Source organism: Rhinatrema bivittatum, chromosome 5 (assembly GCF_901001135.1).
Source record: "Rhinatrema bivittatum chromosome 5, aRhiBiv1.1, whole genome shotgun sequence".
Lineage (NCBI taxonomy): Eukaryota > Metazoa > Chordata > Amphibia > Gymnophiona > Rhinatrematidae > Rhinatrema > Rhinatrema bivittatum.
The window spans coordinates 128,379,061-128,398,635 of NC_042619.1; the positions used below are offsets into that span (position 1 = coordinate 128,379,061).

Consider the following 19,575-nt stretch of genomic DNA (forward strand, 5'->3'; position numbering starts at 1 on the left):
ATGCACTTTCACTGTTCCTAGCCAAGGCATATTCAGAAACTTCGACCTCATAACAAATGCCGAAATTGAAGCTATTCTAAAGAAGATGAAACCAGCATCCCACCTCCTAGACACCATTCCTTCAAAAACTCTCCTCGCTATTCCATCCACCATTGCAAAATTCATTGCTGAACTCATCAACTGCTCTATCACACATGGTAGCATCCCAGACCCACTCAAACTTGCTGTAGTAAGACCCCTCCTTAAAAAACCAAACCTTGACCCATCAGACCTAGCTAACTACAGACCCATTTCCAACCTGCCTTTCATTTAAAACATTTTGGAAAGAGTCGTTAACAAACAACTCTCCGATTTCCTAGAAGACTACAACATCCTCCACCCCTCACAATTTGGATTCCGTAAAGCCCGCAATACAGAAACCCTACTACTATCAATGACAGATACCATCCTCAAAGGTATGGACCATGGAACCTCATACCTGCTCGCCCTCCTAGACATCTCGGCAGCATTCGACTCGGTCAATCATCAAATCCTAATGACCCGCCTGGCAGAAATAGGCATTGCTGACACTGCTCTTTCATGGTTCTCCTCTTATCTTAACCACAGAGAATACGTAGTAAAAATTGACAGACACCAATCCTCACACATCCCAATCACACAAGGTGTCCCCCAAGGTTCATCTTTATCATCAACCCTATTCAATATATACCTCTTACCCCTCTGCCAATTACTAGCTGACTTAGGCCTCAAATTTTTCCTTTATGCAGACGATGTGCAGATTCTCATCCCAATCCAAAATCCATTAAGGAATCCATGCATTTCTGGAAATCTTGCCTCACCTCAATAACATCAAAACTATCCAACCTACACCTAGCTCTAAACACAGCAAAAACAGAACTACTCTTCATTTCCACCCATCCTGACTGCTCTCCCCACAACACACCACAAAACACAACTGCTCCACAACACAAATTACAGGCTGTAAGAGACCTGGGCGTCTTTATCGATCATCAACTAAACTTTAAACCTTACATCAAATCCCTCATAAAGGGAGGCTTCTACAAATTAAATGTCCTCAGGAAACTCAAACCTCTGCTCCACACCAACGATTTCCTAACTGTAGTCCAGACTACTATGCTTTCGAAACTGGACTACTGTAATGCCCTCCTACTCAGCCTTCCTGCTTCCACAATCAAGCCACTACAGATCCTCCAAAACTCCATGGCCAGAATCATAACAAACACTCGCAAAACAGAACACATTACTCCAATTTTAAAAGACCTGCACTGGCTGCCTATCTCCTTCCGATCACAATACAAAACACTGACCATTCTTCACTGCTCATTATACAAACTCAATCAAACCTGGCTGGAAGAAATGCCTCGCTTCCGCACTTCCAACCGCCCCACAAGAAGTGCTCATGCAGGTACCCTACACATTCCTTCCTTGAAGGATGCGCATCTGTCCCTCACCAGAGAAAGGGCCTTCTCCATAGCTAGCACCTACCTCTGGAACTCCCTTCCCCCCTCCCTCCGAATAGAACCATCACTCAACAAATTCAAAAAAGGAGTCAAAACATGGCTCTTTAAGCAGGCATACCCAGACTCAATTACCACATAGTCCTCTCCTGAATGGACCTTTCTAAGACTTTACACTGCCAGCCCTCCCCCCTCCTCCCCTTTCCTCCTGTCCCCTCACCCCCTTCCTCTCCTCCACTTTCCATCAGTGCCCTTTCCCCTCTCCCCCTGGAATATTCTGCACATTTTTAACCCCTTTAGTACGTTATCAATGATAAAGATAAAATTGTTTTTAGTTTATACAATGTTATTCTCCTTCTTTCTACCTTTTCCACCCTACCTATCAGTTCTTTTATGTTATTATATATAATCATATGTTTTTTACTTTGCTCAAAGTTTACACCTTTTTGCATTAACTTTGATATGTTACTCTGTTCATTGTATTTTTCCTCCTTTACAGTTCAATGTAAGCCGGCATGATGTGCCTTACGAATGTCGGCAAAGAAAAGCCTATAAATAAATAAATAAATAAATATTCTAATGCCTGAGGGTCATGGAGTTCCCTTCCACCAGCCTTTAGGTAGAAATCTAAGGACAATATCTTGGTACTTCCAGCCTTGAAGGGATCAAAGACCAAGATCCAAGCTTGTGATCTAAACCTGAGTTTTCTATCTGGCACAGGCCAGCATCCAAAATCTGAATCTTGTTACTTTTTTCCTGGGAAGTGAAACCTTCCACTTCCCTCCCACCAACACATCTGAAGTAATATATAGTTGGTTGAGAGGTCATTGGGGTGCAAGCTAGGATGTTTACTGGAACCAGAAGAGATACCATAGTGTATGCTTACAAGTGTCTCTGCTTGCGTGGAGTCTGAATAGGGCAATACTAAAGTGACCATTGCAGCTGCACTGAAGCCTGATCAAGGTAATCTTTAGGATGGTAAGAATGGTCCAACCACACAGGGTCCCAGTGGAGGAGCTCCATGGTGTCCGCTAGATTAAGGAATTATACCATCATTGCTTCTTGAGACTTGGGGCTTGAAGATAGAAGATAAAAATATTTAGAAGATAAGTGCATCAAACAGTTACAATACGAGGATTACAATAAGAACACGTTTGGGAGAGTATTTGATTATTTACATTTATATATATCAAACCAAGAATACGTTTGGGAAAGTATTTGATAATTGTCATTTATATATATATCAAATCAGCACTTGGAGCAGAGTTAATAATTGATATCATATTTATATATATATTTAAAAAAATACCTAAAAATTGAACACTTTACCGATGATTATAAGTAAGGCTGAGTCTTAAAGTTTTCACTATACAATGAAGCCTACTATGATGGTCATATATATTTGCGATCACTATTAAATTTTAGAATTTATGCGTCTGGAGATTGAGTGAGATAACAGTAGATTGAGTTGGGTTTAATAACATTATGAGTGAATTTCCAACGATCCCATTATTAATTGGTCAGCATATGAGCGATTAGATAGTGATTGACAGTTCTTTTATTTAACATAATTTTGACTCTCTGCTACACAGAATTTTTCTTATGTGGTAGAGACTATAAAAACCGTTATAAAATATTTCCTAATGTATCTATAGACAGATATAGATAGAAAGATACAGATGTGTGTACACACTGTTTTCAGGAAGTGGGGTAGCCAATCCAGGCAGACACAGAGCAGGATGGTGTGAAGGCCCCCATCTTGCTGGTGCAATTGATTCCTATGAGGATGAGATGGAGGAGAAGGGCAGGGGAGCCTTTACAAGGATGACTTAGGCAATGAAGAATCTTCATGCCAATGCTGTCTCAATAAAACTCAGTGTGTTTCATAGCTTGAAGAGGACAGGGGACTTGTTTCTTTGGGGGTTGAGAGGAAAGGCAGGGAGAGGATTCTCTCCTGCTACAGAAAAAAAAAATCTGTCTGAAAAAGAAATCCATGATACACTTCCTGTGAAACTGTGCAGCCTACGTGCTTTAGCTGTTGGAGGCTACAGGGTTGGGAGAGGTAGGGAGGGAGAGGAATTCTGTTTATAGGCTGTGACTGCATGGTGGGAAGCTGAGAAGTGCTGTGCCTAAAGGTTATGGATAGATGCTGGTGACGAGGGAGAGAGGCAGATTACAAGGGTGCAGCAGTGCTAGCAAAAGAAGGGGCAAGGTTCACATCTGATTCCTGCTCTCTTGTAAGGCAGACATATGAGCGGTCCTGACTATCTGACCATGGGGTAGAAGAGTGGAGGACATGAGCCCTAGAAAGGCAAGACTGGGAGTGAAGTTGGGGGGCAGGTAAGAGCAGAGGGCCCTGAACCAGAGAAACCAGGGTTCAAATCCTCTTGCTGCTCCTTGTGATCTTGGGCAAGTCACTTTACCCTCCATTGCCTCAGCTACAGCCTTAGGGCTTGATTTACTAAGCATTTTTCTCATAGACACAAAATGGGAGAAAACCTTTTGTAAATAAGTCCCTTACAGGCCGATTCAGTAAAGTCTGCGGGAGAGCAGACAAATGCCCGCTCTCCCGGCGCGCGATTCTGTATTTAAATTAGGTGACGCGGTAAAAACGGGGAAAAGGAGGCGCTAGGGACACTAGCGCGTCCCTAGCGCCTCCTTTTTGACAGGAGGGGCGGCTGTCAGCGGGTTTGACAGCCGATGCTCAATTTTGCCGGCGTCGGTTCTCAAACCCGCTGACAGCCACGGGCTCGGAAACCGGACACCGGCAAAATTGAGCGTCCGGTTTTTGGCCCGACAGCCGCGGGCCGAATTCAAATTTTTTTTTTTTACTTTTTTTACTTTTCGGGACCTCCGACTTAATATCATAGTGATATTAAGTCGGAGGGTGCACAGAAAAGCAGTTTTTACTGCTTTTCTGTGCACTTTCCCGGCGCCTGAAGAAATTAGCGCCGACCCAATTTCTGAAAGTAAAATGTGCGGCTTGGCTGCACATTTTACTTTCTGTATCTAGTGCACATACCTAATAGGACCATCAACATGCATTTGCATGTTGAGGGCGCTATTAGGTGCCGTGGGTTAGACACGCATTTTCCTCCTCTTACTGAATAAGGGGTAAGGGAAAACGTGCGTCCAATAGCAGGCTAACAGTGCGCTCCGTTGAGCGCACTGTACTGTATCGACCTGTTAGATTGTAAGCTCTCTAGGGATCTGGAAATACCTGCTGTACCTGAATGTAATCTGCTTTGAAAGTATCTGAAAAGCAGAATTAAATCAAATAAATAAATATAGGATGTCCTTATCTGATCACGAGATGAGAGTGGCAGGGTGAGGGATGGAGGTATAGGAAGTGCCTACCTGATCACAGGGTGCAGGAGGCCCCTTTACTGTTTCTTCACGAGATGCAGGATGTGATTGGCGTCATACTCTCCCAATTTGACCTGAAGACTCAGGGTTTAGAAACCTGATTCTCACTCTCCAAGATAGCACCCAAGGTCATAGAAATCACTCCTTTTCTCAGCTGCAGTCTCTTTTCTCTGTCTGTTGAGGAAATAGCAGGCACTAGGATGGAGTCAGAAGCAGGAGGAAGCTCCGCCACCAATTCTGTAACTCTGGCTGCTTTTTACCAACAGGAAAGCACTTTTTTTTATCACCAGTCCTGCATAGCTCAAGATAAAGGAGAGAAAGTGTGCATGCAGTATGTGAGATAGCGGGAGGGGAAGAAGAGAAACATTGTGTGGGGGATGGGGCATCTGTGAGAGGAGAGTGCATATGTGCTGGGAAGGAACAGTAAGCAGAGAGCAGTGTATGTTCGGAGGGAACAGTGAGAGAAGAGAACACGAGAGTGGGTTTGGGAGTGTGTGTGTGTGAGAGGAGTTGGGGGAGCAAGAATATGGGGGGAGCCAGAAGGGAGAGTAAGGATGGAAAAGAAAGGGGCAAGCAAGGGGAGGGAAAGAATGTGGTAAGAGGAAACAGCCTACTAAAGATTATAAATTATCCTCTAAAATGTTTAGAGTTAGATAAGTGGAATTTCTCTATAGATTAATTAGTCAACCTTCATACGATACCAAATAAAAATGGTTCTCATGCAGATAAGCTCTTATAATTCAAGAGCTTTGTAAATCATTAGGTGACTAAATATTGTGCAATTTCAGTCCAGGAAATTTAATCCTTGGATTGCGATTTCAGTCCAGGAAAAATAATCCTTGGAATGTGGTACTCATGATACTTATCTTTAAATCCACTTTCAGTGATGATTATCGCCGTCTGACATCGTGAGGTTTTGGGCTGAATAACCCCTTCTTCAAGGACACAGCGGTGGATGAAGTGGTCAGTGGATGTAAAGTATGCAGTAATCGTGGTGTCTGTTTACTGACAGCCACGAAGAGGCGATGCAAAAAAGCTATGAGTTTTAGATTTCAAGTACCTGCACAATATAAAAGAGGGAGAGAAATCCTTTGACAGTTGTATTAAACAACTGTAATAATGCAGCTACTGTGACTTAGGGAAGACACATACTTATGAGAGTCATGGTGTATGGGACAAGATCGTCTTCTGACAACCACAGAAAAGCGATGCAAATAGCTAGCACTTTTAAATTTCGAGTGCCAGACCGGCTAACGGCGTTGTGCAAAAGTGGGATCCCGTTCTAGCTAGGCTAGACTAGAACGGGATCCCACTAGACTAGAACAGGATTCAGATTCAGACTCAGGAACTTGGACTAGGAACTCAGACTCAGGAACTCGGAACTCAGACCCAGGAACTAGGAAGGACTTCCGAAGACTTGACCTAGCAACGAAGACTCTGAAGGCTCTAGACAGGATGAAGGCTGGAACCAGGAACAAGGCGAAGGCTTGGATTCAGGAACGAGACAAAGACTTGGATTCAGGGACAAGTTGAAGTGACCACAGAAACCAGGAACATGAAACAAGGAGCATCTTGAAAACACTAATAGACTTTTCCAAAGGCCAGGAACAAAGAATGACGAGCCCTTTTATTGGGCTGCAGGAAGGACATCATCAGGAAGGGCCGCAGGTCTTCTCCTGCCGTGGTCCCTTTAAATTCTAAACAGAGGCATGCACGCATCTAGGAGAACGCCTGCGTGCAGGAGCAAGGATGGAGGTCGGCAGCCCACAGGTTGCAAAATTCATTGCTGCATCGGCTGCAGGAATGAATCAGGAGGGGCTGAGGGCTTCTCCCACAGCGGTCCCTTTAAATTCTCAACAGAACTGCTCATGTTTGCCTTGGAGAAGGCCAGTGTGCAGGAGCAGGGATGGAGGTCAGTGGTCCACAGGTCACAAAAATCATGGCAGCGCTGGTGGTGCTCCTCCGCTGTATGGATGGCAGAGGCGGTGTCCAGCTGGCATCAGGAGCCGGTGGCATCTCTCCCGCTTGTGAGTGTGTCATCGTCGAGTGAAGCGGTGCTCCAGGCCACGTAGAAGCAAGTGCAGTGGCAGCATCAGGAGGTGAGTGAGCCGCTTGCGTGGCCCTCCCTCGAGCAGAATCCACAACAGCAGCTAAATGCACTCAAAATATGCAAGCAGAATTATTTACAGTTGGCATGAATTATTCCTGGAGTATTTTGTGTAACTCAAATATGTGCTTTAACTTTTACTTCTGTCCTGACCCAGGCGTTAAAAAATCTGTGAAAAAAAACAGGCACTAACAGTTCTCCCTGCTAATGCGGCTCTCTACATTACCTATTAATTTCTTCATTTACATGCCATTTGCATGGGCCTGCGGTCAACCAACTATGTGTTTTTACTCTGATTTTTGCGTGGTTTTTTCCAGCACTAAAACCTACATTACATACATGAGTAGGGTTATTGCCAAAAAACCGGTGCAAAAATCGGAATAAAAACAGATTAATGACTTAATGCAGCTTATTAAATCTGCCCTTGAGTGAGCAGAACTCAGAAGCTCCCAGGGATGGTGACTACCTGACCCAGGAGAGCTCATCTTTCTAAACCAACCATAATGAAGGAAATTGCCTGGCTCACAGGTGGATTTAGCTCTTGAAAGAATTGCCTTATCAGCTTACCCAGAAATGGTAAATTAGCCATCTGTATGAGCCACTATGTGTTAATGCACATCATGAATGTTGGCAGCGGAGATACTGAAATGCCATCGTGTGCCACATCCAATGGCGGCATGAGAACAAAGTTTTGCTGCCTCCCTCACCCAGAACCGTGCCATTCCTGTGCCTAGATTGCCTTTTTCTTTTTGTTTGGAACCATTTGAGGCTGGAGTCACCAAGGAATGGACTGTGGAGGGGGTGCAATATCACACTTAGTACTCTGTGTTGGCATGATTTTGTGCACACAGCAGCTAATTGTTCCATGCACCTGTGTGACTTGTTGGTCTGTGACCTCCTTACAACTCTAGGGGTTAAGGCTCGGGCAGTCAGAGCTTGCTAGCTGTGATAACCTTTTACCTCAGCTGCATGCAGCACCCTCTTTGAAAAGCGTGAAACTTGCAAAACCTCTTCCTTTTCCTCCCCAAGTAGCAGGAAAAGGAGCCCTGTTTGTGAAAAGAAGAGTCAGGTGTAGTCAAGGGGGTGGGCGAGGCAGTGTAAGAGCTGAGCAGGGTTGCCACTCTGTGAGCATGGGCTGCAAGGTGAAGGATCTCAGGATGCTGGCTGTTCTGTCTCTGCTGGTCCTTATCTGCACGAAGACTAGTAAGTTTATTTTCCTTTTCCTCCCCTCTCTAAAAGGACCCTGTATCTATCCCTCTCAGCCTGGAAAAGTCTAAAAGTCCCAGGTCTCAATTTATGGGACAAAGCTGTGTGCTTCTCCCTCTCCCTCCTCGCTCAGTAGGGAGGGATTAGATGTGCCTTAACTGCTCTCCTGGTTTTTTTTTTCTGGTCACAACTGCCCCAGAGCATGCAGTGCTGAGAAACAAGAACTGCTTTTGCAGGAGAGGAGTCTGTGTGCTTATTTATAACATGCACATGGATAGAGGGCTGTAATATCACAAGGGGCTGGTGCATATGTGTTGTGCTGTAATTACATGGAGTCCATGCACAGACACACAGGTAGAGCTGGGGAGCTTGCTGCTGGCCTCACTCATTGTTAATCACCCCCTTCCTCCTTCCCCATGCCCTGCCTGAAACAATTCTGAACTATAATCAGCCAATGCTAATTAGTTGCTGGATGGAAGTTTTAAGACAAGGCTGGTGTGCAGCAGAGGGCTGCAGAGACTCTGCCACTGATTTAGGCTCACGGTTTAAAACCTGACATGATATGATGCAAGGGATAACCCTGTGCTGGGATTGATGTGAGAGAGCTGCGGTTGCAGGCAGAGGGCAACATGATGGGAAGACGTCTGAGCTGGACTGTGCTAACCTCTGGGCACCTGAGAACTGGAAGTTCTGCAGTTTAAAGCTCTGGGCAGGGCCGGCGCAACATATTGTGCAAGCCGTGCACTCGCAGAGGGCGGCTGCTCCGAGGAGGCGGCAGCCTGGTTCCACCAGTGGCCGAGATGGAGTGGAGGCTGTGGTGCTGCCTGGAGGACTCCATCCCACGGGCAGCCGAAGTGAAAAAAAAAAAAGCTGTAGGACACATAACAGGCTAGCCAACTCCTGCCTGATCCGATGTAGGGGGAAAAAAAAGAAAATCCTCTGCGCAAGCCAGCAGCGGAAGCAGTAGCAGCGTTTGGGTGGCATCGTCTCCTGCTGCTGCGGGATCAGTCTCATGAGAGGAGCAGCGAGATTTCACAGCTCCTACCGCGAGACTGGCTCTGCAGCGGTGGGGGGTGGCGTCACTCAGGTGCTGCCCCTGCTCCTGCTACTGGCTCGTGCGGGATGAGGGAGAAGCCTGACACTAGTAGACTGTGTTGGGGAGGCCCTGCACTTGGAGTGGGAGGAGGAAGGTGATAAAAGCATAGGAAGGGGAGGAAAGGGCAAGAGATGGAGGGAAGGAGGGAGAGGGAAAAGGGGGAGGAAGCTGAGGTAATGAGGAAATAAGGTGAGAAAGGGGAATCATAAGAACATAAGAAAATGCCATACTGGGTCAGACCAAGAGCCCACCAAGCCCAGCATCCCGTTTCCAACAGTGGCCAATCCAGGCCATAAGAACCTGGCAAGTACCCAAAAACTAAGTCTATTCCATGTAACCATTGCTAATGGCAGTGGCTATTCTCTAGGTGAACTTAATAGCAGGTAATGGACTTCTCCTCCAAGAACTTATCCAATCCTTTTTTAAACACAGCTATACTAACTGCACTAACCACATCCTCTGGCAACAAATTCCAGAGTTTAATTGTGCGTTGAGTAAAAAATAACTTTCTCCGGTTAGTCTTAAATGTGCCACATGCTAACTTCATGGAATGCCCCCTAGTCTTTCTATTATCCGAAAGAGTAAATAACCGATTCACATCTACCCGTTCTAGACCTCTCATGATTTTAAACACCTCTATCATATCCCCACTCAGTCATCTCTTCTCCAAGCTGAAAAGTCCTAACCTCTTTAGTCTTTCCTCATAGGGGAGTTGTTCCATTCCCCTTATCATTTTGGTAGCCCTTCTCTGTACTTTCTCCATCGCAATTATATCTTTTTTGAGATGCGGCGACCAGAATTGTACACAGTATTCAAGCTGCAGTCTCACCATGGAGCGATACAGAGGCATTATGATATTTTCCGTTTTATTCACCATTCCCTTTCTAATAATTCCCAATATTCTGTTTGCTTTTTTGAATGCCGCAGCACACTGAACCGACGATTTCAATGTGTTATCCACTCTGACACCTAGATCTCTTTCTTGGGTTGTAGCATCTAATATGGAACCTAACATTGTGTAACTATAGCATGGGTTATTTTTCCCTATATGCATCACCTTGCACTTATCCACATTAAATTTCATCTGCCATTTGGATGCCCAATGTTCCAGTCTCACAAGGTCTTCCTGCAATTTATCACAATCTGCTTGTGATTTAACTACTCTGAACAATTTTGTGTCATCTGCAAATTTGATTATCTCACTCGTCATATTTCTTTCCAGATCATTTATAAATATATTGAAAAGTAAGGGTCCCAATACAGATCCCTGAGGCACTCCACTGCCCACTCCCAATCATCAGATAGTAGAAGGTGAGAGGGAGGGGAGTGGGGAAGGAGCTGAGGTAGTGTGAGAAGGGGAGGCGAGAGGAACCTCTGGAGTGAAAGAGAGAGTGGGAGAAGGAGGAGGGGAGATGGGAGAGAGGGGAGAGGGGAGAGGGGAGGAGAACCTGGGTTGGTGGGGTAGGGGGATGAGAGGTGGGGAAAGGAGCCGAGGTAGTGAGGCCATGGTCTGCCTGGTGGACACCGTCCATCCACTGATGGCATAAGAGAAGAAGAGGCTTTGGGCTGCTGGACTGCATCCCTCCAGCTACTCAAATGGAGTGGAGGCCACCTTGTGATCCCGACCCAATAGAGGCCAAAGTAAAGAGACAGGCCCAGAGTTCCCAAGGGAGGAATTGGAAGAAAAGAAAAGATGAAGCCTGCGTATGTGAGACAGTATGTGTGTGTGCGTGTGTGTGTGTGTGCACATGCATGTGGGAGAGAGGGAGTGTGTGGGTCTGAGAGAGGAAGCATGATTATGTGTGGGAGAGGGAGAGTGTGTGCGTGTGCATATGTGAGAGAGAGAAGGGAGAGGGTTTGTGTACCCTCCCTCCATCACTAATCCCCAGGTATGGAGAGTGGGATTTTTTTTTTTGATCCTTTTTGGTTTTGGTTGTTGGGTGTTTGAAGTGTCTGCTGTTTTGAGGTATTTTGCTGATTTTGGGATATTAAAAAAAAGACAATTTGAATGAGTTTTGAAATATTGGATGTTTATTCTTTTCATTATTGGTATGGTTTTACAATTTTTTATAGTTTTATATTTCTTGATATTGTTTTTTGATGTTTTGTGGGGAATGGTGATGTTTCTGTTTTTGCATTGTTGCACTCTGGACAGGGTCTGGCTTGTTGCGATGTCCAGTTCGGTTTTTATCTGCACATTTCTATTTCTACTTTGTGGACACTTTGTTCTGTATTTGGTGGGGGTCTGTGAGTATTTTGCATGTGTGGCAGAAGTGAAGAGTTTTGCTGGTGTGTGGCTTCTGTGTGGGGTTGCGTGGCAGTCTGGCTTGTTTTGTTTTCCTGGTGGGAGGTGTATTAGTATTTTGGGAGCTGGTGTTGTATTTGCAGTGTTACTTTTTCATAGGCAGGATTGTTGTTGTTTGAATGCTGGCAGTTGGTGCTGTTTTGGCATGGGAGGTTTGCTGTGTTATAGTTTTCTCATGGATTTCTGGGGATTGGGCCTACATTCAACATACGTTGCGGTGGGCCTGGTGGCGTTAGCATGTTTTTGCAGGGTTTTCTGGTTGGTACCTCAGCCGTGGATGTAGTGTATAAGTTGTTGTGGGGAAGACTGTACTCTGAATGTTATTTAAATGCAAAATCTATTATAGATGCATAATTTGTAATTGTGTGTTTGTAGAGGGCCGGAGTGGGGGAGGGGTGCTAGGGCATCTAGTGCTCTTGCATTGGCCATGGGTTCTGGAGGAGAGGGGGGGTGGACCCAGGTGGGGAGGAATGTCAGATTTTAGGGTTTGGATTGCTGGGTGGCGCAGGGTGGCGGCAGCATGCTACTTTTTTGCACGGGGCAGCAAAAAAGCTAGCACTGGTTCTGGGAAATGTTTCCATGAAAAGACAGAGTGTGAGGACCCAGTCACAGCTCTCAGAGGCATTGTCTGTGCACCTACATCTCTGCAGGGTTGGGACAGACTAAGAGAAATTCTCCCATTTATTGTAGGAGATTCAGGGCATGGCTGACTCTTTCTTCCTTCCCTTGGATTTGGTGTATGGGAAGGAAGAGGAGGGAAGAGCGTCAAGTCTGGTGTCTATGTTACCTAAAAACATGGAACAAGACAGGTGGCAAAGACCAAAAGGCTCTTCTAGTCTCTTCCCAATTAACTTCGCTAAATGCTACACTGCAGAACCCGCTTGATCTCTGGCTCTCTCTTCACTCCCTCACAGCTAAGGATTCTCTTTGTCGCTATCAGGCCTGACCCCTTAACTTCCCCACAGTTAAGTTCCTCTATGCTTTTTGCAGGCTTTACCCCTCACTCTCCTCCCACCCCCGTGCTTTTCCCACACAAAGTTAGGGATCCTCTGTGTTTCTCCTAGGCTTTATCCCTCACTCATCTCACAGCAAAGGATCATCTGCGCTTTATCCCAGGCTTTATATCCCTTTCCCCACACATCCAAGGATCCTCTGTGCTTATCCCAGGCTTTATATCCCTCTCCCCACACCTCCAAGGATCCTCTGTGCTTATCCCAGGCTTTATATCCTTCTCCCCACACCTCCAAGGATCCTCTGTGCTTATCCCAGGCTTTATATCCCTCTCCCCACACCTCCAAGGATCCTCTGTGCTTATCCCAGGCTTTATATCCCTCTCCCCACACCTCCAAGGATCCTCTGTGCTTATCCCAGGCTTTATATCATTCTCCCCACACCTCCAAGGATCTTCTGTGCTTATCCCAGGCTTTATATCCCTCTCCCCACACCTCCAAGGATCCTCTGTGCTTATCCCAGGCTTTATATCCCTCTCTCCACACCTCCAAGGATCCTCTGTGCTTATCCCAGGCTTTATATCCCTCTCCCCACACCTCCAAGGATCCTCTGTGCTTATCCCAGATTTTACTCCTGACTCCTCCCACAGCTTAGGTTCCTAACACTTTGCTGGCTGGAAGTTTTCAGACAAGGCTGGTGTGCAGCAGAGTACTGCAGAGTCTCCTAGTTAAAACCTGATGTAACCGGAAGCAGGGGAAGCTTATCATAGAAACATGATGGCAGAAAAAGACCATATGGCTATCTAATTTTTCCTTCTACATCAACTGCTAAGCTATACAGTCCCTACCATTCCTTCAAAGATCCCCTGTGGTTGTCCTATGCTTTATTGAATCCAAATACTGCCCTTGCCTCTACTAGCTCTACTAGGAGGCTGTTCTATGCATCTATTACCCTTTCTAAAAAATTTTCCTTAAGATTATATTCTCTTTCACCCTGATCCCATGACCTCCAGATCCTCCTTTCCATTAAAGAGGCCCACTTCCTGTGCATTGATACTTTGGAAGTATTTAAAATGTTTCTATCATTTTTCCCCCCATCTCACCTTTACTCTAGGGTATACATGTTTAGATCTTTATGTTTGCCCCCCCCCCCTACTCTTTAGAAAGAAGACCAGAGACCTCCGGCCTCTGGACTGACTCCATCTGCTTTATATTCCTTTGAAGGTGCAGCCTCCAGAATTGTACCTGGTATTCTGTAACACTTTTTTTTCATGAAGTTGTACTGGTTCCAAGGGCACCCAAAATAATTTCTCTCTGAGGCTGTCTTCGATACCAATCTCTCCCCTCCACTGGTCCCCACGGGGTGGGTTCTTTCTGTGGGGGTGAAGGCGGACCTTCTTGGCCTAGGTGGTGGTGGGAGTTTGCCTATGAGTGTGTGTATTACTGTCACTCTTTTGGTGTCCTGAGATGCTGTGCTGCAGGGACAGACAGGCTGGACACAGATGTAGGTGTTCAAAATAAATTTACTAATTCTTCAAATTAAATAAATGCCCAAACAATTTGTATACTGTCCTTTATACAATCTGTGCTTTATCTGGGGAAATTACCCTTGGAACTTTGTATCTTCTTCCTCTGTGTAGTTGACCTTTACCTCAAACTCTGGGAATTCATTAGCCACTCCCGTGCTGAGAGTGTAAGTTGTCCCACTCGTGCAGTGAACTCCAATCATGGAAAAATCCTACCTTAGATCCAAATGTCCATATTTTTCTTCTCAACCTGTGCCCTGTTTCCTGAGTGTGGAGATCCAGTTGTGTGCCTCCCAGATCGGTTCCTTCTTCTCTCCCAAACTCCTGCAGTGACCTCCCTGAGGGAAAGGTCTGATAATTGAGAACAACAACCTGGCTCCTGCTGAGTTGGACCCACTAGCCTAACCTGGTATTTCTGTTTAGAGGAGAATCCTTATTAGTGCACTCCCTGCCTGAGAGGGTCTGCCTTATTTTTGGAAGAGAGACTTTGCTGAGCTTTTGACCATTTAGAAGTGTTTTTTGACTGGGTTGAAACCCTGGACACTTTAGTGAGGGACAAGTCCCCAAATCCAGAGGCTGGGAGCTGAAGAGCTGTTAATCTCATCCCCCCCCCCCCCCCCCCCCCCCACACACACACATGGAGAGGTAACAGAGATAACATTCATCTCAAAGGATATTTTTGGGACACTTGAAGTGTGTTATCCTCTTTTGGTTGGTGAGGAGGTTTTATCTGCCCTTCCTCACATTGGAGGAAGGGCAGAGCTGCCAGAACTTCTCCGAGTTAAGAACATAAGAACATGCCATACTGGGTCAAACCAAGGGTCCATCAAGCCCAGCATCCTATTTCCAACAGTGACCAATCCAGGCCATAAGAAACCTGGCAAGTACCCAAAGAGTTCCCTTAATACGCTCAGATGTATCCTGTCTGGCCTCATCACTTTCTCTACTTTTAGTTTAGCTAGCTCCTTACAAACACAGTCTTCTGAAAATCACTTGAAGTTTACCTTTCTTCCAATCCTATTTATGTCTGTTTTCTGTGGTCCTACTCCTGTCCCTTCCTCAGTGAAACCTCAAACAGAAATATTTGTTAAGTAATTCTGCTGTTTCCTTGTCAGCCTGTACATAATCCTCCCCTTCACCTCTGAGTCTCATAATACCACTTTTGCACTTCCTACTATCACTAACATATCTTAAAAAAAAAAAAAAAAGGTTCTCCTCCCCCCATTTTATTGTACTTGCTGTTTTTTTCTTCTGATTGCATCTTGGCTGTCCTAACTATTTATCCCAGGCTTTATCCCTTCCTTCCTTCTCCCACTGCTAAGGATCCTCTGCTTATCCTAGGCTTGCGGGTATTCTTTCCTACGTCCCCTTTCAGAAGCTGTTTCATGCACCCCTCACCCTTTCACATTGCAGGAGGAAGAGTCCGCTCTGGGATTATCGGTGGGCAGGAAGCGAAACCACACTCCAGGCCATACATGGTGTCCATACGGGTCGGAGGGATGCACTCCTGCGGTGGGACCCTCGTCCAGAAGCAGTGGGTGCTAACAGCTGCTCACTGTTTCCCTAATTTGTGAGTAGCAGTGGACATAGCGTCCGACTATTGCAGCACCTGTGCCCCGGGCAGGGAGATGACCGGAGTGACCCCCTTCCCACAGAGCAGCAGCTGCTGAAGTGAAAGGGATGCCTGCCACGGGCACGTGCTGTCACTGGGAAGGCTGGCATGGCTGTTGCCATCACTTCAGTTTGTGAGAGGCTTTGTTATAGAACTCAGTGGCCAAAGAGAGATTCTCTTTGCAGAGCGATGTCGATGACAATTTAATCTCATATCTTTCCCCGGTGCTGTCTTAGGTGGGGAGGGGAGTTTCCCTTAGTCCGTCCCCTCCCTAACAGGCCGATACAGTAAAACCCGCGGGAGAGCCGGTGCTCCAAGGCGAGCGCCCGCTCTCCCGACGCGCGCCCAGGCCCCTCTCCTGGGCGCGCGATCAAGTATTTAAATGAGGGCCTGCGGTAAAAGGAGGCGCTAGGGACACTAGCGCGTCCCCAGCGACTCCTTTTTGACAGAAGCGGCGGCTGTCAGCGGGTTTGACAGCCGAAGCTCAATTTTACTGGCGTCGGTTCTCAAACCCTCTGAAAGCCACGGGCTCGGAAAACGGACACCGGCTAAATTGAGCGTCCGTCTTCTGACTCGCGGGCCAATTTTTAATTTTTTTTTACTTTTGGGGCCTCCGACTTAATATCGCTATGATATTAAGTCAGAGAGTGTACAGAAAAGCAGTTTTTACTGCTTTTCTGTACACTTTCCCGGTGCCGGCAGAAATTAAAAAGTGCGGCTTGGCTGCACATTTTACATTCTGAATTGTGCGGGAATAACTAATAGGCCCATTAACATGCATTTGCATGTTGCGGGCGCTATTAGTTTCGGGGGGGGGGGGGGGGGGGGGGGGGCCACGCATTTTTTAAGCGCTATTATCCCTTACTGTATAAGGAATCATATAAGGGGTAAAAATAGCGCGTCGAAAACATGCGGCCAAACCGGGGCTAAAGGTGCGCTCGGCTGAGTGCACCATACTGTATCTGCCTGCTTATAAGAAAGGGATGGATGCTTCCAGCGCTTTCCGCAGCAGGAAGGGCTGAGGGTTACTGGGCGAGCACTGGCGGAGCTCTGTCCCTGCTGGCACTGAGAAGGTTTTGCCCAATTATTTTTTTTTATGCACGCAGAGCCAAGGGTGCAGTAACAGCTGTTCTAGGGATTCACAAGCTGTCTGCTAAACTCCTTCCTGGGCAGAAATTCTCCATCAAGGGCTATTTTCCTCATCCCAATTATAATACTACTACAAAGGAGAATGACATTATGCTGCTTCAGGTGAGCGCTTTTCCCAGGATGGGACAAAAATTATATTGGATAAGGAGCGATATCCTACAAGCTGGCCAGTGGCTAGAATTATCTTTGTAGTGTGAAATAGGAATAACTGGGCAGACTGGATAGACTGCGTGGTCTTTTTCCGCCATTATTTACTTTTTAGTAATTGGGCAGCCGGGATCCTGTTACCGGGCAGGAGGGCCCTGTTGTAGGGCAGGAGAGATGGAGGGGGCGGACTGAACCCTGGCATTGGATGACGTGCAAGAGAGAGGATGGGGCAGGCTGGGTATTGGCAATAGGTGGGGGGGGGGGGGGGGGGGGGCGGGGGAGGTAGCCTGGTGCTAGGTGGGTAGAAGCCTAGCGGTGATGGGGGGAGGGCTGCATGGTCCCTGTTACTGGGCAGGGACGGGCAGCATGGACCCTTCTGCTAGGCAGAAGAGAGGGAAGAGCAGTCTGGGTCCTAGTGTTGGGTCGGGGGGCAGTCTGGGTCCTAGTTCTGGAAACTTGATGTGGCTCCACAGCTCTGTTTCAAGTTCTTTAACTTTGCTTTTCCTTCTCCCTACAGCTGTCCCGGAAGGTGACCCTGAATGCAATTATGAATGTAGTGAAACTTCCCAAGAAAGAGCAGGCCATACCCCTCAGAACAGAGTGCAGTGTGGCTGGCTGGGGGCGTTACCAAGAAAGAAGTCCACCCTCAGACGCTCTGCAGGAGCTCCATGTTGAAATCATGGACAGCAGGATGTGCAATAATAGCCGCTTCTGGGATGGAGAAATCTTCGAATCCATGATATGTATCCAAAGCCAGAAAAGGAACTCGGCCCCATGTCAGGTAAGAGGTTAGTGGCACACGGGCTAGGGCCCCGTGGCAGGTGAGATGGAGATTGATGCAGAGGCTGCGGCCTCATGTCATGTGAAATAGGGAGCGACGTTGGGGCTCTATGACAAATGAAGGGGGGGGGGGGGGGGGGGGGGTAGTGCAGGGGCTGGAACTCCACATCAGGTGAAAGGGGGTGGATCAGGGGCTGGAGCGCCACATCAGCTGAATGAAGAGCAATGGAAAGGGGTTGGTGAGGGAGAAGTGACCTGCGCCCCTTGGAGTAGTAAAGTGCAACGGCCTTACGTAAGGTGGTGGAGGAAGTGGGATCTGTGGAAGGAAAGAGGAAGAAGCAAGCTAGTGCCCCTTGTAATGAGGGGGAAGTGGGTTGATCTATCCTACCAGGTGTGAGAGAGCAGCCTGGTCCTTTGGCACTGTTAGAGGGGAGAGGGAGCCTTTGGGAGCTGGAATAGGAAAGGATAAAGGTGGGAGTTTAAGGCCTTCCTTACTGGTGATTCTTGTATGTTGTGTTCTTATGTTCTGTTCTTATGTTGTGATTGCAGGGTGATTCTGGGGGTCCCCTGGTGTGCGGAAAGGGCATGCTAGTAGGAGTTATTTCCTTTAGCTCTAAAATATGCACCAACAAATTCAAGCCTTCAGTAGTCACAGCGGTGCCCAAATTCATCACATGGATGAAAAGGACTATGGCCTGACAGGCCCCTGCGCAGGAGGAATGAACTACCTGCGTGCCCAGAAATCCTCTGCAGAATGTGCTCTTGATCCCCACCATGGCCCTTTCCTCCTCCTGCGACTGATATCTACTTTGCCCAGTTGGCCCCTGAGTAGTCGGGCTGCATTTTGTATCTTATTTGTGCTTTGTAAGTGGTCTCATTCATGGGAGTAGAAGTTTCTTGGGATAACACAGAGGGTGCTAGCTCGATGCAGGGATATGCCCCTTGGGTCCTGTTTTACCTTAGAAACTCCTAACTCCCAACTCGAAACATCGTGGGATTTCATGTTGCACTAAGAAGCTTGCAAACCTCAGACCGTTTTAGGGAAGGAATGAAAAAGCAGATAGCTCTGGGTCAGGTCTCTTATTGTAGGGGTTACAAGCTGTTTCCAAACTCCATTCACTGGGCAAGCTGTGCTTCTGTCTCCTTCTCCTCCGTCGCTAGCTCTCTCTCATGCATAGTCACTGTGAATATCCAGAGAATCTGACTAGCTAAGGTGGGCCCTAGGATGGGTCTCACCCACCCCAGTTCTGCTTTTCTTGTATAGATTGTTAGGGGCACAGAGGTCTAATTCCTGAAGCTTTAACCAATTATAGTAGATAAAACATTTTGGGAAGGACTTACGAGTTCTACCCTAAGAGGCCAGGTCCATGCAAATTAACTCAATTAAAGTTGCCACTTTCTCAGCAAATCCCACCTACAGATCCACCTGGTTTAGTTTTTCCCAATCATGGCCTCACTATTTTAACTCATTGGGTTTTTTTTTGCCTGATGTCTTGTCTGTTCATCTTGACCAGATTGTAAGCTCGAAGTAGCAAGGGACTGTTGTTTCTGTGTTTTCTAAACTGCTGCATATGCTTGATAGTTGTCGCAATGAAAACACCTCAGACCGGTCTTCAGGGTGAAGCGTGCTCTTCCCGGCTTTTGGGAAGGCTGCTCTTTTATTATAAAATGATCACATAGCATTTCCTATGATACATACGTCACATATTTTCCTGCTACAATGTTTTCCACCATCAGTGTTTATGCTGACCTTTTACTACGTGGGTGCAAGTGGGCAGTAGGTGCAAGCGGTCAGTCTTCAGGCAGGGAGGGAGGAGGTCATTAGCTGGTCATTTGTTCTAAACTATCTAGGT

The 19,575-nt window shown here is 46.7% G+C and overlaps 1 protein-coding gene and 1 long non-coding RNA gene across 6 annotated transcripts in view; one reads left to right on the plus strand and one right to left on the minus strand.

Annotated features, from left to right (window-relative positions):
* Positions 1-5,302, minus strand: part of LOC115092223 — a 32,605-nt gene extending 27,303 nt beyond the window's left edge. For all 3 annotated transcript variants that reach the window (XR_003856949.1, XR_003856950.1, XR_003856948.1), the window contains exons 1-2: positions 4,836-5,302; positions 2,365-2,553 (exon numbers count right to left, since the gene is read on the minus strand). This is a non-coding gene — a long non-coding RNA (uncharacterized LOC115092223). The remainder of the gene's footprint in view (positions 1-2,364; positions 2,554-4,835) is intronic.
* Positions 5,284-19,299, plus strand: GZMM (granzyme M). 3 transcript variants are annotated; one of them, XM_029602911.1, is made up of 6 exons: positions 5,284-5,322; positions 5,729-5,807; positions 15,448-15,604; positions 16,753-16,897; positions 17,460-17,723; positions 18,272-19,299. In XM_029602911.1, the coding sequence occupies exons 3-6, from the start codon at positions 15,510-15,512 to the stop codon at positions 18,419-18,421; spliced, it is 654 nt and encodes a 217-aa protein (XP_029458771.1). In that variant the 5' UTR covers positions 5,284-5,322; positions 5,729-5,807; positions 15,448-15,509; the 3' UTR covers positions 18,422-19,299. The 3 variants fall into 3 exon arrangements, with proteins under 3 accessions (XP_029458771.1, XP_029458772.1, XP_029458770.1); XM_029602912.1 differs by lacking the exon at positions 5,284-5,322 and having other exon boundaries at positions 5,631-5,807; XM_029602910.1 differs by lacking the exons at positions 5,284-5,322; positions 5,729-5,807 and adding an exon at positions 7,840-8,154.
* The last annotated feature ends 276 nt before the right edge of the window (positions 19,300-19,575 follow it).